We start from the raw sequence: 20,805 nt of genomic DNA, 5'->3' as shown, positions 1-20,805 counted from the left end.
ACCCTACGACCCGGTCCAGCTCTGAAATGAAATCCAGACGCAAACCAAAACAATATGCACAAAACGTGCCCTCAAGGAGCATAAATGAAGCAAATAAACTTTAGACTCCAAGTAAAAAATGTTAGAAATAGACTTTCATACGAGCAGACTGGACTCACATGAAAGCAGAACAGCTCACACTGTAATTAATGGAGTTTAAAAACATCATGTAGAAATGTGTTGAAAACTAAAGCTAGCAAACTTTCATTTTATTTCTGCAATGTCTTGTGAGGTTTCTTTTTGCCAGTTTTTAAACTAGTTTGGCAGTTGAATTGCTGTTATGTATGTTAAACTAGTTGTTTAAATTTTGTGAAGAAAATGTTAGTGGTGTTTTTTCATTTACAGCTAGCCACCACAAATGATAGGGTGTTGTGGGTGGTTGTCAGGGCTTTTCTAGATGGTTTCCAGCACGTTCTGGGGGGTTTCATATTGGCACAGATGAGCCCACCTATACGCTATGTCTCTATGATATTCTATGAGTCTTGTTTGGACACTTTTATTTCTGAAATTTCAGATAAACATGAGAAATGTTTAATAGTTAGAAGTAAGGTCAGTTAAACTCTTACCACCTATTCCACCTAAAACTTAAAATTGACTCATTATTTATTGAATTTATTGCAAACCAGTTTGCATATGACTTTCTGTGTCACTTCTCACTTGAGCTTCACTCATGTCACAATTCACAACACACTTAGGTTGTGATTCACTTACCTTCACTTACTTACATTTAGGTCAAGCGTGAACTCGACCCTCTCATAAACGCAAGTACAACAGTTGGCTGTTTTATAGTTAAACAAGTTAAAAATATGATTTTTTTTGTTTCACACACACCTATTGTTTATTATGTTCTTTTCAGAGCATCAACATTTGAACATCCATTCGTTTGGACACATTTGGATGGATTATTTTTGTACAAAAATTAGTTTGTGTCCTTCTGTACAAAAAAAAGTCACATGCATGTGGGATTGCAAAAGGATAATTAAATGATTAGAATTTTCATTTTTGGTTGGACTATCACTTTAAAGCCAGTCATTTACTCATCCTCATGTTGTTCCAAACCTGTATGAGTTTCTTCTGCTGAACACACACACACACACGCTTTTATTTTTTTGTGAAAGGTGGGGACATCCCATAGGCGTAATGGTTTTTATTCTGTACAAACTGTATGTGCTATTGCCCTACACAAACCCTACACCTAAACTTAGCACTCACAGGGAAAAAAAAAACTCACTCTGTATGATTTATAAGCGTTTTGAAAAGTGGGGACATGGGGTAATGTCCTCATAAGTCACCTTCTCCCTAATACCTATGTCATACCCATGTCATTATACAAATTTATGTCCTCATTTGTCACAAAAACGCGTGCACACACACAAAAAAAAAAATATATATATTTTGACGAATGTTGGTAACTAAGCAGTTGCTGGTAGCCATTGACATACACAGAATTTATTTTTTCTTCATACTATGGAAGTCAATGGCTACCAACAACTGCTTAGTTACCAACATTCTTCAAAATATTGTTGTGTGTGTGTGTTCAGCAGAAGAAAGAAACTCATACAGGTTTGGAACAACTCGAGTGTGAGTAAATGATGACAGAATTTAAATTTTTGGGTGAATTATCCAGTGCACATACTTGCATTTATGAATCGTGTGCCAATACATTTTTCAATATAACAATGCAAGAAGTCGACCTTGCATTACTAGAAGCTAATAACTGAATACAAGTACACCCAGTGACCAAATGCTCTTCACGTACTTGCATGAAGTATGTTTCTGGTCCAAGTATGAGCAATGGTGATGTGTTACTTAGCAAGGAACTCTGCATACTCTTACATTTTTGGTGTTAAGAAGTCTATTTTCATATTCATTTGCTGTAAAAGGAAAACAAAAAGGCTGGACAGTAGTTGCATTTGCTTTCTTTTTTTAAGCAGCTTAAATATGTTTGCGTTCCTAAATAGAAAAAGGCTGTGTAGAGCATTGGTTTTATTTTAATGAATCTTAATAAATATTTTAATGAATCTCCTCTTGATGAGTTTGATGTGAGAAACTGAAAGACAAAAAGTTATCAAAGTGTGCATGCTTTTGATCTTCTCTGTCTGATATGCTGTCATGAATGTGTGTGTGTGTGTGTGTGTGTGTGTGTGTGTGTGTGAGCAGGATAGGGCGTTTGAAGCTGAGCAGTGATGTGTCTGTACTGAAAATGTCCTTTTCTTTGTGTTCATTAGTCTTGGTATTCTCTTTGGTCAAAAAGAGTCACTTGTAAAGAATGTTAACCCCACATTGCAAGAAGTCAGAGAGTCATCTTTATGTTCTCAAAAGCAGTTTGTATTTAATATTTCTTACAGAAGGACTTATAATGAGAGTGGCAAAATTACAATGGTCCCAAAAAGTAATATTTTATTTTATTCATTTAATTTTGTTTTGTTTTATTTACTAAAATGGGCTTGTGATCATCCTGTAAATATGTGAAGTCTTTAGCATTAGGCGTTCTACCCAGCCTGACTTTTTATTTTCAAGTTCAAAAGTCAAAATGATTCTAAGTGGCCAAATACACAACTCAAACCAACTCACAACAGGGAGGAGTGCATGTTATCATCAAGGGGTGTTTCTGTGACTAATGTTTGATTATTTAAAGTTGTGTAGGAAAACATGCCATACCCCCCCCCCCCCCCCCCCCCCCCCCCCAAAAAAAAAGACATCTCATTGGTGGAGGCTCTTGACCAGCACCAATCGGTGACTATGTCGCTGTACCACCACTGAAGCATGAGCTGCAGGCTTTGATAAATCTGCTCTAAATGTAATGCCCAACTAATGTCAGGCGATCCGGAGCAGGGTTAAGTCAGTCTTAACACAGACGGACACAACATCTATTAATATTTAAAGGCATATTGCTGTCAAATAAAAATCCATGTTTACATTTATGAATGAATGAATGAATGAATGATGCATTTATATAGCGCTTTACTGTGTATTGCTGTACACCCAAAGCGATTTACAATCATGTGGGGGGGGGTCTCTCCTCAACCACCACCAGTGTGCAGCATCCACTTGGATGATGCGACGGCAGCCACAGCACAACGGCGCCAGTGCGCTCACCACACACCAGCTACAGGTGGAGAGGAGAGAGAGTCATTGAGCCAATCAAGTGTATGGGGATTATTAGGAGGCCATGATAGAGGCCAGTAGAGGGAATTTGGCCAGGACACCGGGGTTACACCCCTACTCTTTACGAGAAGTGCCATGGGATTTTTAATGACCACAGAGAGTCAGGACCTCGCTTTAACGTCTCATTAGAAAGACGGTGCTTTTTGACAGTATAGTGTCCCCGTCACTATACCGGGGCGTTAGGACCCACACAGACCACAGGGTGAGCACCCCCTGCTGGCCTCACTAACACCTCTTCCAACAGCAACCTAGTTTTTCACCGGAGGTCTCCCATCCAGGTACTGACCAGGCTCAACCCTGCTTAGCTTCAGTGGGCAACTGGTCTTGGGCTGCAGGGTGCTATGGCTGTGGCAATTAAATGTAATTTACAGTTACATACACTTAACACACATAATGTACTCTAATGTCATGTATGAGATGCATTGAGACAGATCTGCTCAAATGTGTCCACACACGTCACCCCCATTCTTCAGGTCCTTGCAGCATGTCATCCCTGATATGAGTCATTTACTCTAAAGTAGGTGACTGTGTCAGTGCCCGATGAAATATTAACACACACTGACAGAAGGGGCTTTTCTGCTATTGAAGTCTTTAGCTACGGCTGTAATGTGTGTTTGATAGCCTGATAACCAGTTTGACCAAATTTTACTGATATTTGTGTTTCTAAATATACAATATAAACATTACATTCTAAAAAAATGGCCCACTGCACGGATTAAACACACATTGATGAAACTGAGCAAAATGGAAATACGCAGATGAGTTTCTAACATTTACATTTAAGGAAATAACCATCAAATATGTTATGTGCTGTGAAAAACACATTTTTCAGATGTGTTTTGTCCATAGAAATGCTTTATTCACTACTGTAAATTGACTTGACTGGCATATGTGTTCTCAGAGATGTTGTGATACTTTATTATGTGATATTTTATTATGATACTTTGTGTAAAAAGCAGAAATACAATAATTAGTCATTTAAAAGACTTAAACCACTGAAATAATAAACTTAAACTTAATAAATAATTATAAATGAAATAAGTTATAATGTAAAATAATTTAAAAAGATTATTTATAGATATCTACAGATTAGATATAAATATATCTATATAATAAAAATGTCTGTATGTCAATTCTCAGACACACAAAACTTTAAAATAATTGTTAGCAATCTGAAACAAAATATTGGTTGATTTCTAGTGTTAAGTACTTTAAGCAATTTTTCCTGACATACCAGACATATTAAATAAATGAAAGGATGCTCTTATGTTCAAACATGTGCTCATGTTTGCGTGTGTGTGTTATAGTTAGCGCATGAATGAATGCTGTGCTTCTAGATATGGGTCAGGAAACACAGAGAGCAATGTTAAAAGGAGAATGAGACTCGGGTGGGGGGGGGTTGTAGAGGAAGCACAGAGTGAGCATGGCACGGGAGTGAGATACAGACAGAAAGAGAGAGAGAGAGAGAGAGAGAGAGAGAGAGGAATAGATCAGCATCTCCAGGCAGCAGAAGTCGACGCCCAGCACTGATTCCAGAAGCAGCTCATCACTCACTCCTCGGTCTCTTCCGTCAATCCTCAGCATTCCTCTGCCTCATATCCTAGATTCACTGGAGCACTTTACTCCTGAGGAACTTGTCATCGTAACATCCCCAGGGCGGTTTTAGATAAAAACACACTTTTAGAAATCCGGCAACTTTTAATCTCCCTCATTTGAATGGATGAAGTCAGTCTGCTGTCATCCTTGAGGAGGAAGCTTCCTCATTTCCCTTCCGCTCTGATCCTGGTTCAGGACGGATGATGGAGTGATGTGTCTCAGGACGGAGAGGTTTGTGCTGGGGCTGGATATCTGAGAGCTGGGTTAGTTCTGGCTGGGCTTCGGACCCGTGTCTTTTAGAAGACTTTGGAAAGCAGGCTGAAGAAGTCACATCCGATCGGCTCACAGAAGTGTGTGTTTCTGGGACCGGGTGCAATGGGTTGCACTGCGAGTGTGATCCTATTTGAGGGACTGTGGCGTGTGTTGCACAGGAACTGTGGATATGTGTGTAAACCAGAGCTGGAGGCTGAAGGGCCAGAGGAGGAAGAAGACACACTCAGCCGCAGAGAATCACTGGCAATCACACCACCAGCAGCTGCATCATCGGTACTGTGTGTGTGTGTGTGTGCGCGCTTTTTGTCATTTTAATAGTCCTAATTTGTGCTTTAGACAGCATAACTATGGTTATAGCAGAGATTTTTATGTTTATACCTCATGAATTGTGTACAGAGTTACGGGCTTTCCTCTGACAGTATTACTCAGCACTCTCTGAAGTAGCAGTTTGCTGAGTGGAACATTTCTTCAAGTTTGTGTGGGTGTGTGTGGAAGTGTGCCTGTGGGTTTCTGTATTATGTATCTCTCGGAAAGTCGTGTAGTGATTATAAAGTATGCCTGGCCATTCCTTCTGTTACTAGGGTGGTTTGAATTACTCGACAAGATAATGAAATCAAAATATATATATATATACTGTATATATATATATATATATATATATATATATATATATATACAGTATAACATGTGGCTCATATACTGTATATGTTCACAGATATGTTTACATATGAGATTAAGCCACATTATACACACACACACATATAGATGTATTAGGCTGGTTTGAAGTAGATACACTGTAAAGAAAAAAAAAAAAGAAAAAAAGTTGAGCCAACTTAAAATTTTAAGGCAACCAGCTTCAGCAGATTTTTGAGTTCTCAACTTGTTGTTTTAAGTTTATACAACAAAAAGTTGAGAATCTCCTACAAAAATAAGTTGAGAGAACTCAAAAATCTGCTGAAGCTGGTTGCCTTAAAATTTTAAGTTGGCTCAACTTTTTTTTTTTTTTTACATTGTTAGTAGAGATAGGACAGAAAATTAAGGGGAGAAAGACAGAAAAGATTGATCACCGCAACTCAATGTTAAGTTAGGCAACATTTTAAAATATATTATTTGTAATACACACTATTCCAAAGCTACTTTATGGAAAATAGAGCCCAAGGAATTTTAAAGTTGCTGGAGAAACTTATTCCCATTCATCTCAGTGTGAGTTGCCATTGACAGAGTCATATTTTTCATCCTATTTCCCAAAGGAAACAGCTTTTATATCTGTAAATTTGAAGTGCAAAAATCTGCAGAAAGTGAACTTTGACGATGTTTAAGAGTATATTAGCATACATCACACAAGCATGGTCTAAAATCTTGGAAAATTTTGATTTTATCAGATCTAAATGAAAGTCTGTAAGTAAATATTAGCTAAATAATAAAAAATACTTAGTAAATAGATAGACAGATATATATATGTTTATATGATAGATAAATATATGTGTGATATACAGTCTATAAAACTTTAATATTTTGAAATGTTAAATATGTATATATATATATAGTAATTTATTATTCCAGTCTTTATTGTCACATGACCTTTTAGAAATCATTCTAATATGCTGATATGGTGCTCAAGAGGCATTTCTTATTATTGTCATTGTTGCAAACAGTTGTGCTGCTTAATATATTTTTGTGGGAACTATGGTACATGACAGGATTATTTTATGAACAGAAAATTCAAAAGAAAATTATTTATTTGAAAAAGATGTATTGTTGTAACAATGTAAATGTCTTGACATTCTGATAAATGTAATGCAATCTTGCTAAATTAAAAAAAAAAAAAACTTCTGACCCCAAACATTTGAACAGTAGTGCGCATACATGTATTATATTATATTTAAATTAACATATACAATAATTCAATTATTTAATATTGCATTCTCAAGTAATATAATGATTAAAGGGTAAGCATTGGAGTCCATCCTAAAGCAATCAGGAGGGATGCAGCAGTGGCCAGTGATGTATTCCTTGCTGTCTGGCACGAATAGACTGTAACTGCCAGTAAGAGTGGCTCTGTAACACAGATGAAAAGGAGAAGTGGGACATGAAGCTGAAACAACTTGTCTGAAGCATGTGCTCAACAGCAAGACTATGACTCCAAGTGCCACACAATCTTGCAAAACAATGACAACATGGCAGTTTTTTTACAGACAGACAGACGGAGAATGAGAGCAGCACATCGCCACATTTGCACACACTGATTAGTCTGAGCGACCCATCTGTTCACCAATAGAGCTGCATGTAACCAAGGCTTGAACACAGGTTAATCATTCCTCCATACTGCAGCAAACATAATCAACTTTTCCATGATCTACAATAGTTGTGTGAGCCTCTCTCTGCTGGGATCATATATCACACATGCTTTCAGTCGGATGTGCTCAGCTCATCAATAGATAATGTGCTGTTCTCCACAGCTTTCACTTTCACTAAAAGGTGCGTAAACCCTGTAAAATGCTCTTATCACACTGTCAGCTGCTACGCAGCACCAGCTGGCTGAAGTTCAGGCCCAGCCGTGAATCTCCCACTGTGGATGGGTGTATACAGTGAGGTTGGGGCTTTCTGGATGTGTTTTTTTTTTCAGTCAGTGGTCCCCGCCCTGGCTCCCTGCCCTGACCCCCTTTGGGAATCTTCCCAATTATTGCGTCAAAGTGGGATTATGCAACTCGCCCAAGCTAATGTCGTAGCTCAAGGGTGTGGTGAACAGAGTGAATATGTATGTGTGTAGGTTATTGATGTGTTTCATGTGTTTGATCGTAGTTGTTCATAGACGAGATCCTATTGATTGAATGTGCAGACACACAATGATGTAAAGTTATACTATTAAATATTCAGTGATGCTTGTTAAAACAAGAAAAATGCTTATATCTTTAACACTAAGGATTAATAATGTCATTAGGTGTTAAAGATGTCATGACATAAAAAAATAAACTTATAAAAGGTCTTTGCACCCTTAAACATCCTGCAAGTTTCATAGCTTAATCGGATAGTTCATCCAAAAATTTGAACCCTGTGATATTTTACTTGCCATCAAGTTGTTCCAAACTTTCTTCTGTTTAGAACAACTGAAGATATTTTGAAGAATTTTGAAGAATCAAACTGTCCATTCAGTGGAAGTCTACCATCAATTCTTTGGTTATTTTGGGGGGAACTACTATCCCTTTAAAACGTCCTCAAAAACATTTAAACTGAGTTCCAAAAATAGTTTGTTTGGATGTTGTGGGATTTGTAAGGTCATATAGGCTAATATATTTCCATATGGCTGGCTGCCTTCAGTGCAAGACATGGGAATATTTATTTTAGTCAGGGGCCAGTTGCATAAATTTATCCACCATGTTAAAACTATGTCTTAGGCTACATCTACACAAAGCCAGAGCTTTGCCTATCCAATCTTTTTTCCCCCTCGTCTCAAGAAATATCTGCGTACACACGAAACCATGAACCTGACACAAAACGATGTAGTATTCATGCCAGACTAGTATGTGGCGCTGTAATACACTAAAAACAGAGAAGAAGACTTGGACTATGCACATAAATCTTGCGCGCTGTATACAAACGAACATGGAACAATATATTTATTAATCTGTATTAATGTTAGTTAATAAAAAGACAATCGTTCAGTGTTTGTGCATGTTGTTGTTGCTGTTACGTGACACAGCGGTGTCTGACTAGGGTTGAGATGTGGGGTGATGACATCATCGTTTCACTAAATATACGGATTGGCTGTAAACATGAAAACGCAAGGGTGGCGCTTTCAGATTTATCCACTCTGTGACCCGGTTTAAAAAAATAGCGGATTCACGCTCCCAAAACACTGGATCCATCTGGATGAAACGCCAATCCGATACAAAATTTTTGCGTAGACAGCTAAACGCGTCTCCGTGTGGACAGGGCCTTAAGAACTAGTTTGACCAACTAGCAGTTGCCAGGGGGTAATCAGTCTAACTTTTCCAATATAAATAAGATCAATCACAAATAAGTGATATTAATACCTTTTCATAACTGAATTAAAAAGTTATGTCCAGTCTTGAAGAAAAAAATTAGATGACTTACCTTTTAAGACTAGTCTAAACAGTTTATGCAACCGGCCTAGACATCACATGTTCATTACATGGCACATCTGAAGCCAATGAGCTTGCTGCTTAAAATTTAAATACGTAGTTCGGTTCTGTGTTTGCTGTAAGCTAGTCTACAGTGCAGAAATGCTTTACCTCCCCCAGTTCCACCCTTAAGGATCTGCTACGGGTAAATTAAGGTCTGCTATTTGTGCAGCAGCAGTGTGTCTTACATGCTCACAGTAGCTTGTCTGTGGATGGATTGGCGATAGCAAGTCACCATACTTGCTCTGCAGCAGCAGCATAGCAGATCTATTCTGCCAAGGCTAAATACATTATTATTAGCCATATCCATTACCATGCCAAGCTATTCCGAGAGTTGTCATGACTCAAATAGGTTTACATCATCGCACCATTGGCCACAGCAGACACCTGTCTACACCAGATGAGAGTTTTAAGTCAAACGCAAATAGAAACCATATAGTTTCTGACACTGTCAAGCTACTCATGACAACAGGATGAACAGAAGAATAAAGGACTGTTCACTTTGACGTTTCCGTTTTAAAGTAAAAAAAGTAAAGTCGTGACGTATTGTCAAGTATGGTGACCCATACTCGAAATTGGTGCTCTGCGTTTAACCCATCCAAGTGCACACACACACAGCAGTGAGTAGTGAACAAATGCACACACACACACACACCCCGTGAACACACACCCGGAGCAGTGGGCAGTCATGCTGCAGCGCCCGGGGAGCAATTGGGGGTTCGGTGCCTTGCTCAAGGGCACCTCAGTCGTGGTATTGAGGGTGGAGAGAGCGCTGGACATTCACTCCCCCCACCTACAATCCCTGCCGGCCCGAGACCTTTCAATTACGAGTCCGACTCTCTAACCATTAGGCCACGACTTCTAAACAGCGTGTTTGCATCTGTACAGCCTTTTTAGGGACCCCCACATCAGGAACAAGTAATTATTCATTTATGGCATCCTGGATTGCGTTGGGATGATTACTGTATACTCAATGCTTGCTTAGAGAATATGATTGCATATTGAGGTAGACTGCAATGGAGAGTTCACAAGGGAACTGAACATGAACGCAAAAGCATTGAAATCAAAATGAAACTCATGAAACTCTAGATGGCACAGTCTGATAGGTCAAACTCAATTCCACATAATGACATCATTATAAGAGGGTGCAGCTGACTGTTTCGTTTTGTATCAGCACCCAATGAGCTCGCTACTCAACATTCAAATACTTGGCTAGTGCTTGCTGTAGCAGTTGTAGCGCGCTTCAGAAACCCTCCACCTTCCCCAGCACCACCTGTATAGATCTGCAACAGGGTGATTGATGCATGCTATTTGGGGGTTATTTTTCATATGTTATATGTGCAGCAGCAATATTTCCTACATGCTCACAGCAGCATGTTGTGGATGTATTGGCAGTAGCAAGTCTCAGCCAGAGCAGCAGCAGCGTAGCAGATCCATTCCGCCAAGACCAAATACATTAACAATGTCATGCACATTACCATGCAATCCCTCCGAGAGGTGTCATGATAGAAATATAATTGTTTTCATATATTTTCCATTGCCAGAACTTTTGAGTTCTCCTTAGAAAGTTTGTGTTCACTTGCTAAACTATTGCATTCTCTTGCAAATGTTTCTCAGGGGAACCCTGACTGACTTTTGATGAGTTTTAAATAATGTACTCAAATTGAGGACCAATCTGCACCTTTTTGATGACCCGTGGCGTTAATACACTGCATCTGTGTCAGCGCGTGATGTAACAAAACTGCAGCTTTATTTTTTTTATCCATTTTATACAATCCGCCTTCATTTAGCAAGTGCACTCGCACATAAACAATTTTCAAGTTCAACACTTTTTGTCCCATTCAGTTGTGGATGCTGCTGATTTACCGAGACCGCCGCGGCTCAGCAAAGAGACGTACGTTTGTGTTTTCTTTTGAAAAAGTTTCCCCAGAAATACTTTGCTATTTAATGCATTTTCCTTACAAATTGTTTTATTGACATAATTCGAGTAAATGTATAAAAGGTATGGAATTATGCCATCCTTCTAGAACAATGTGCATTTATGTTAAAATTGTAACATAAATTATCAAGTTTAGTTATTCTTATTTCTTTATTGCAAAATGATAAAACTGGCACCGTTTTGGAGAGAAATATGGGCTCTCATGTTAACCCATGTCACGGTGTGTGATGCTGAACTATGAGTTTCTAATGGTGTTTGTATTTGCACTATTCTAAACATTAATATTTTATGTGCAACAACAGCAGTCTCAGTGGCCTTGCATATGATTTTAAATCTATTTTTCAAACTTTATGATTTAAATGGGGATGATTGTACTGCGAATAACTTTCATCTTTTCTTCAATTGAATACTGTTTCCGTGCTATTTTGATGTGTTTTAAAGAGTTGGCAGTCAAAATTAAAACTGCTGGATGATAGATATTCTTCATTCTTTATGACAAACAAGATAATGTGAATTACAGAATGTATGTTTTTTAAATGTATAAATTGCAGCGTACAGCCTTTATTATGACGGGGTAGAATCCATAGCTCAGTACTCACTACTCAATATTCATGAGTACTTTTAAATAGGCTACTGTTTTACTCTTACTCAAGTAATTTTTTGAACAAGTACTTTTACTCTACTCACACTACATTTTTTGGAAGGTAATGGTACTTTTACTTGAGTATATTTTTTCAGTACTCTTTCCACCACTGGAGCCATATCAAGGAATCAGTATGTCATAGAGACTTTGGTATGATTTTTTTTTATTTGGGCACTAAGCAACTAGAAGCTTTGCCTAGGAACACTGTAACAACCACTTAGAACACATTAAAAAAACAAACAAAACAGTGTCCTGGCAACCATCTAGAACACCTTGGAGTTGTGGCAGCGAGTTCAGAAAATCCAAAAAGTAATTTCATAATATTATTTAAATATTTATAAGAAATTTCTTTCTTCACGTAGACTATTGTCTGCTTTCTTGCCCTTCCTAAGGGGGACCTTTGACCCCAGAGATGTGACTACAGGAAGTGCGTGTGTAAGTGTTTGTGTACGCATGTGCTCCTGCTGAGTTTCTGAATATGAATGGATGTCAATCGTACGTATATCAGACTGTTGCCTGACCTTTTCCGAGGACACCAGAGTGCTGGACTGGTGCAGATAAGCAGATCTGTAATTGTGTGTCTTATCCTGCTGTGTGAACGCACTTAAAAGGAAATGAGTTGTTTATAAAATGAGACTTGCAGGGTGATATTTTGGTGTTTTCACACAGATCAAGATAAAAATTTGTGTCCATTTCTGTCCATATATGCTTGGTTCATAACTCATATTGCACTACACAGTTTTTGTCCATACAAAAGCTCTCTAGATTAAACATGTCTGTCCCCATTTTCTTTTTAATTTTAGTTTAACTTTTAGTCATTTTGTGGTGTGCTTTTGTAATTTTACACAAAAGTGTTACTTTTTAGGTTTAACTTATTACACGATATTAACTTATAACAGTAAAAATAGATTCAATACACTCACTTGAGCCGCAACAGTTTTAGTGTTAATTTAACTCCAGTTAGGAATTGTTGTGCTTAAACTTAGTTGCCAAGATAACACTTTTCTGAGACAGAACTTAACCCTATTGGCTGTTTTGTGTGTGTAAGGAGGATGAACCATTGGGTATATAGGCCTAGTTTCAGAACTTTGGTCTGAAACACATCAACATAGGGAAAAATATATTATTATGGGGTCTTGAAATCATCTGGAGAGAACTTTTTCTTTTGTCTTATCTGACCTTATGTCTTTTTCTAGTTGTTTCCTTTGACTTTATTGAATACATCTTCCTTCATACTTAATATGACCAATCCCTGAAGTAACTTTCATAAACTTTTTCAATTTACAGTGTTATTCTTGTGGTAAAATCCATAAAAAGTAGGACTTTGTCTGTTTATTTGTTCTATTCTGTGTTCACATGTGGGCTTTGGGTGTTGCTCTCTGGCAGGTAAAACAGACAGTTAAGATATCTGTTTCAGTGCAGAGGGAGGACAGATGAGCGTGACATAACACAATAGTGGACATGGACAAACACACATACACACAGACACTCCCCCATTCCAGAACAGCTGTGTGAAGGAGTGGTCCTTGCTTCTCATAGATAGAGAGCGAGCGAGCGAGGGAGGGACTGAAGTGAAGGAAAACACTCTTGAGAACTCCACATGGTAAAGTTCAGAAACAGAGAGGAGTAGAACAGAAAGAGCGCCTCAGCCGAGGGAGAGCAGCAGAGAAGGAAGAATACCCTCGGGGTGTGCAGGCTGTTGCAGAGCTCTGGTGTTAGTTTGCCTCTCAGTCCTGTGTGAGACATAGCCTGGTTTATTATTCTGCGACTAACATTGATTTGAGGTTTTAGCTCTTGGTCCTTCTGGAGGGAGTGAGTTGTGGATCATGCAGGGCAGGGCTGGACGAGCCGCCTGTAAGGATGCAGTGTGTGAAACACCTCAGCAGGGCAGGAGTGTGGGGGAGATGGAGATAGAGGGGGAAACAGCAGCACCCGTAGGGGTAAGTCTCTAATGTGACCATTTAAAGCACAATGAACAGGTCTAGTACCTCTGGCTTACAGCTATAGTGATGTACTATACCATATTAGTATCAAAATAAAACTAAAACAAAATACAAATAGTTTTTAAAGTAAAATTAAGTCAGAATTAAGATGATTTGCACTGTAACATTATTTTTTATTATTTTCAGTTAAGCACATTTCTCTTCAAATCTCATTACTGTAAAACAGACTGTATACTATTCTGAATAATCTTTAGAGTTGGTTAGTATTTCTCATTATTCTGAAAGAAAAAAAAAACAAATTTGTAGGAACAATACATGCTACTCTGAAAGAAATTTGGTGTAGAAACAATTTTACCTCTGAAATTGCTAGTACATTTCACAAAAAATTACAAAGAAACAGCAAGTAACACATTGAATAAAATGTGAAATATTAAAGTAGAAAAACTAAAGTAATATTTTCTTGTTAAACATGCTACAAAAATCTTTATTGTAATATTTACAACGTAAGAAAAAATACTACAATAATCTTAGTTTTATTTGCAACTTCAAAACATTTTTTTTATAGTGTACACAGAAAAACGATTGGTGTAGAAACAATTTTTTTCACTCAGAAATTGCTAAATTTCACAATTACAAAGAAAAACAACCAATAAAGGAACAAATTTTGAAGTAGAATGATACTCTTGTAAAATATACTCCAGTAATATCAGTTTTATTTACAACTTTTACTTTTTTTTTGTTATGGTGCGCCATATGAGTACTTAATTTTAATAATGATTTCTGAATAAATAAAAATAATTAGTAAATAATAATGAGTTTACTGTATTATGATAATGGGGTTTGTGTGGGAAATGTGCTTAATTATCATTCAAATAAACTTATGAGTAAAATAAAGTTATAAAACACAATATTTCAAAAAGCTTAACGTTCATATTATATTTTGTATCATTTATTTGTGGATTTTTAGGGTAAATCCAGACAGGTTTTATGATTCACTGAATAAGTGAAACCAAATTTACTGTGTTGAGTATGCATATGCACAGAGTGCTGATGTACTGTGTGTGTGTTTAGAGTAGTTGCACCTGTGTTGGCATACGTCCTCTTTATTGGCATGTAGTGAAGCTCAGATCAGCTCGCAAAGTTTCTCTTCAAAAACTTTCCTGATTTATTGAATTGTAGAATGAAATTGTGTGTGTTTGTCTGTGTGTGTATAGTGTGCATGTATCTGTGGCAAATCAGAGCAAGAGTACAAGGATTTACAGCCCAGTTAAACAGCGAGGGCCGTCTGCTCCTTCCTTAAGATCCTCCCTCGGCCCGAAGGGAGAGAGACAGTTTAATGATATTCCCTTTCCCCTCCTCTTCCTTTGCAGTTCCAGCTTGACATTTGACACAACACATTTCTGCAGTCCTGCACACATAAACACATGTGTGTGTGCAAATGAGTGTGCCAGAAGTTTGTCAGGATGTTCTTCAAAAAGAAGCATCAGCTTCTTCCAAATGCTGCACATACGTATGTGTGTGTGTGCATATATGTGTGTGCGAGTGTTTAAATGACTGTGCCTAATTAGTCTCATATTGTATTCATTAGGAGGTGTTTTTGTTGGCTATGTTGAGTGACCTGTGGGAATTGCGGTTCAGTCTAGCGGCTGGCATTCAGGCTGGCACGTTGGCTGCTTGTGTTGCCAGAATATTGATTCTTTTTTAAAATCCATGCAAAGTGTAAGACTAAACCACTTCTGAATGAAGGAGATATGACAAGTCACAGAGCACATGGTTTATTTAATTTTTGAATTTTGTAGGCTGATGCATCTATGTTTAGAACAGATATTATTGTTAAATTCAAGTGTCTGAGGAATGTTCATCTAATTAGAGATGATGAGTGGACTGAGTTGTAAAACAGACCTGATAAATCCATATGTGATGTTTATTAATGGGCTTCTATAATGTGCTACATGTGAATTTACGCAAGAAATGTGAATGTAACACTGTAAACGTAACAGTGTAGTACTAGAGCGCATTCCTCAGCAGGGAGTCCCCGTCAACGCACGCAATAAGTGGATTATGGCCAAGAAATTCTCCACACAAACACATTGGTTTAAACCCAACAGGATTTTTATAAAGACGTAATGGAGATCTCTGTTACACTACTTTTAATATTGTCTCTTAAAATAAAATAAATATAAAAATAAAAAATAGTTTCACCTAAGAGTTGCTAACATGCAGTAATAGTACAAGTGGTATTAAATTTGAAGCGGAATAGGTCAGATTTTCAATTTGTCTTGGATGAATTCAATGAGAAATGTCAGTTCAAACTGAAAACTCTAACTTCTAACTACACACATTAAAGGAGTAGTTCACCCAAAAATTTTAATTTGATGAACATTTAAACTCAGGGCATCCTCGATGTAGATGAGTTTGTAACTTCATTGGACAAATTTGAAGAAATTTAGCATTACATGCTCACCACTGGATCCTCTGCAGTGAATGGGTGCCGTCAGAATGAGAGTTCAAGCAACTGATAAAAACATCACAATAATCCAGAGGTAATTTACACCACTCCAGTCCAATTCATTTATTGTAAAGTGAAAAGATGCCTGTTTGTGGGATGTTTTTACAATCAAAATATTGCTTCAGGCTAAAATATGAAAGAATCAGGAGAGAAATACAGATCAAACACCATTTACATGCAAACACAGTTCAAAACAGTTTAAAACAAATAATGTGATATCTTTATTAGCTGTTTGAACTTTCATTCTGATGGCACCCATTCACTGCAGAGGATCCATTAATGCTAAATTTCTCCAAATCTGTTATGCTGAAGAAACAAACTCATCTGCATCTTCAATGGCCTGACTCAGGTTTTTATTCATTTAATTTTCAGGTGAAATGGTCCTTGTAGATCCAGATAAATCAGAGTACAGTTTGTGACGTTGTCTTTTTTGAAACTTGAGTCTAAAGGAAATTTCATTAGATTGCTCAGTAGGAGAAATAACTGAGATATCACAAGAACAGCTTATGATTGCATTGTCATTTTTACAGTTTTTTCTCATTCTGACTGTCATTTAAATGTGTACTGGCACATTTCATCATTTTTTCAGCTCATTGTTTGCACACTAATATATTAAGGAAGAGATTGACATCCCAATATTAAATGTGTTTACACAGACATATTGTTAATCAAAGGCATGTTGTGTTTAATATGTGCTCACTTGATTGTCTGAACACATTTCAGAGATGGTTGTGGCAAACAGCTTTATGAAAGTGTGTGTTTGTGTGTGCGTGTTGGACAGGAAATATTTCTCCCCAGAGGCTCTTTTCCATTATATGTTAGCCAGTTAGTGCCTGAGGCCTGCCCCTCAGTGCTGTATGTCCCCATAAAGCAATGATGTCACAATGGACATTGTAACAGAGACCTATTCGCCTGTCTTTATTGGATGATGTAGGCTTGTTGCTGCTGACCATAGCCAATCATAGTGTGGGTTATGGGAAGCAGTGTGTGAACTGCCTGGTACAGTTCAACACAATACTCATTCACAACTCTCTTATGCCTTCACTTCTCTCTCACTCACTAACAAACAGAACTGAGTATCTGGGTACAAAGACATTTGTGTTTAACTTTGGTTACTGTTGATGTTCTCACATCATTGAATATATTGTATTTTGAAATTTTGTACCACATTATTTCAGTATTGGATTAAACGATTATATGCTAAAGATAATGCAGAGGAGTTTACCTGACAAATAGAATGCCTTAAAGGGATGATATTATTTCCTTGATCCTTTGAGATACCAAAGTTCATTGTTCGTTGAATTGATACTATAACATTTAGATCTCCAATGTTTTCCCTGTCCCTAGAGAAAAAAATGGCTTGTTCTCAACTTTCTGACTTTTGAAATGAATTGTTCTCAACTTACTTCTGAAATGAGAAGACAAACCCTGCCTCTAAATATGCTTACTTATACAGTATATAGTAGACGAAAAACATGTGAGATAAGTAGTATGTTTGAACCTAAAGTATTCATAAAACAGTAGGAGAAAAGTACCCAGATGACTTTCTACTTCCGGTGAGATTGTGAAGTACACAATTTATGAACACTTTGATATTGTCAATATCTGTCAAAGCAACTGACGCTTAGTGGGTCACATAAATGTGACAACGTGAATTTCCGAATTTCTTTCATTCTACTCATATTCAAACTATATACACAGACTGTTTTTTAACAGTCACAGTATAAGTTTGAACCATAGTATCCACTAGACATTATGAGATTTTGGATGCAGCTAAAGACTAATCTCTGGGTTTGGAGTTTAATCCAATATATAAACATATATATTTTTATTTTAGTAAATGAATCCCTTAAAGGGATAGTTCACCCAAAAATTTAAACTCTGTCATCATTTACTCACCCTCAAGTAGTTCCAAACCTGTATGAATGTCTTTGTTCTGCTGAACACAAAGGAAGATATTCTGAAGAATGTGGGAAACAGAGCAGTTCTGGGGCACTATTGACTTCCATAGTATTTTTTTTTTCTACTATGGAAGTCAATGGTGCCCCAAAACAGCCTGGTGACAAACTTTCTTCAATATATCTTCCTTTGTGTTTTACAGAACAAAGAAATTCATAGAGGTTTGGAACTACTTGAGGGTGAGTAAATGATTTTTGGGTGAACTATCCCTTTAATGTCCTGACTGACAGACACAACAGATTTCCCTGACGATCTGCAGTCACTTAACAAATGTTACAAATGTTACAGCCCTTCCATAAGACTTTTTAAATGATGGTCATTAATGGATAATTTGGTTCCTGATTTAATTTTGTTGTCTTGATCATTTGATTTGTTCATCTGGTTTATTCCTGTTAAACTTGTGTGTGTTTGTCTCCAGGTTAAACCAAAAGTGATCGAGCCGTTGGATTATGAGAGCGTACTTGTCCAGAGGAAAACGCAAATACTAAGTGATGTCCTCAGAGACATGCTGCAGTTTCCTATTGATGACTTTCAGGTAAGAACGTCTGTTTATCTGTACACATCCAGCTCTCAGACCATCTGCTCTCCCCTCAATATCCAGTCCTTCATTATTTTATGATGTAGTGGGTGGTGTGTGGGTGTAGATCACATCACATCACATTATGATGTAGTGGGTGGTGATGGCGCAGTGGATAAGACACATGCCTTTGGTGTGAGAGACCCGGGTTCGAATCCACTGTGAGACACCAATGTGTCCCTGAGCAAGACACTTAACCCCCTAGTTGCTCCAGAGGCGTGCGACCTCTGACATATACAGCAATTGTAAGTCGCTTTGGATAAAAGCGTCAGATAAATGTAAATGTATTTTGCAGGCTACTTTTCTCTGCTAGAAGCACATGTACACTTTCAGTCCTGTCAGTATTTTTTGTTCTCTTATCTGAATTCATGCTGCGATTTCCTCTGAAATGTTATCTTTCAGCATGATTCTGAGAGCTGAGTAACCTGTGCAGATGTTAGTTTTCACAGTCTCTCTGTGGTGTGTCTTGAGTTTGCGTCCTACTTTGGCTCACTAGTCATACATCACTGTTCTTTCAGTGTTCACGAGGGCCTGCTTTTCCAGCACAACCATTATACAACCCGCAAATAACATTACATTAACATTGTCTCAGGGGATTTCTCAAGCTGCTTTTCTGAATGGAACCATCTAATTGTTTTCCTTTAGAAATGGGTGTGCATGCGAGAGATCGTTGTTATGAGCCTTGGTTTATGAGGAACAGAAACATAACTGTGTTCTGCAAGCAACAGCCCAGTTATCTGAAACCAAACAATTCAATTTTAGGATTAGTGTTAGGAAATTAAACCTAAATCTAATTAGAAATTCTAAATCTAATTGTAAAAATGTAAATGTTAAGTATGTTTCTCAATCTCAAATCAAAAATCTTGTTAGTCTTAATAGTATTATGAAGACTGGCACGCCATTTATGTGTATATAGGTATGGTCACATTCTACCTAAAGCCTAAATCTAACACTCAGACAAACATCTCAGCATTTTTCGCATTTTATTAAGACATACTTTATTATGTTTATTCAGCATTTTCTTTTTGGTGACCATTACAACCAAAACTAAATGTTAAGTATTGTATTTTATACATTACACAATAAGTATAAATTATTGTAACGTATTTTAGATAAAAAAGATACACCTGTAAGTAGAATAAGAAATAAGTAAATAAATAAATAAGTAGATTTACAAATAGAACACACACACACATACTCAGGCTCTAATACAATGCTTCAGCAGTGTATAAAGCCATGCCCAGTACAGTCAAGGCTAGTAAACTGACTTCAGAGCATAATGCCTCAGAATGGTTAGGGATGAGTTCACCAAGATTATTTTCAATGCATAGTTTGCTTATTTACGAGCAATTGCTTATTTTACAAGCACACAAGCTGGTTAAAATCAGCATAGCGCTTCATGTAAAACCCAGGGCTGTACAGCAATGGACAATTTAGCTTCATGTTCAATGTTGGTTTCACATCAGGCCTCAGGCTCCATAGCACAGAGACATTCACATGTGTGCAGTAGTATGAATGCAGAGTGAGACGACGTGTCCTAGAAAGGCACATCTGAGACTCTGTATAGTGATAGAACCAGAGACAAGACCCTGTATATGCTAGTTATATTAAATCAATCCATGTCCTCACTACACTGGGGGAAAAAATGATACTTTGGACCAACTTAAAAATAAAGACACACATACTTAGTTTGGTTCAGTTTCAAACCTTACTTTTTTTTTATTAATATTAATCAAAAGTATTTATTTTCCCAAACACAAAAATACTAAAGTAAAAAAATATTGACTTTTATAAAGGCCATACTTAAAATATTCTTTAGAGATAAGCCAGCATGTTACTTAATGTAGGTCAATATAACACTTCTGTGGATTTTTATAGTTTAATTTAACCATTAAAGGGTTAGTTGGGGGAAGTCGTGGCCTAATGGTTAGAGAGTCGGACTCGTAATCGAAAGGTTGCGGGTTCGAGTCTCGGGCCGGCAGGAATTGTAGGTGGGGGGAGTGAATGTCCAGCGCTC

General features: G+C 37.4%; 1 protein-coding gene across 2 annotated transcripts in view; it reads left to right on the top strand.

The window, feature by feature from the left end:
* LOC306879473 (dedicator of cytokinesis protein 9-like) overlaps positions 1–20,805 on the top strand; it is a 113,447-nt gene that overhangs the window by 26,881 nt on the left and 65,761 nt on the right. Inside the window, exons 1-2 of one of the 2 annotated variants that reach the window (XM_079432448.1) lie at positions 13,366–13,740; positions 18,630–18,746. In XM_079432448.1, the coding sequence (XP_079288574.1) occupies positions 13,627–13,740; positions 18,630–18,746 (231 nt within the window). In that variant the 5' untranslated portion in view covers positions 13,366–13,626. Of the gene's footprint in view, positions 1–13,365; positions 13,741–18,629; positions 18,747–20,805 lie in introns of those variants that run through there. The other variant, XM_079432447.1, reaches the window with a different exon arrangement.

This window comes from Barbus barbus (assembly GCF_936440315.1).
Source record: "Barbus barbus genome assembly, chromosome: 13".
NCBI lineage: Eukaryota > Metazoa > Chordata > Actinopteri > Cypriniformes > Cyprinidae > Barbus > Barbus barbus.
This window is presented reverse-complemented; position numbering and strand designations above follow the sequence as displayed.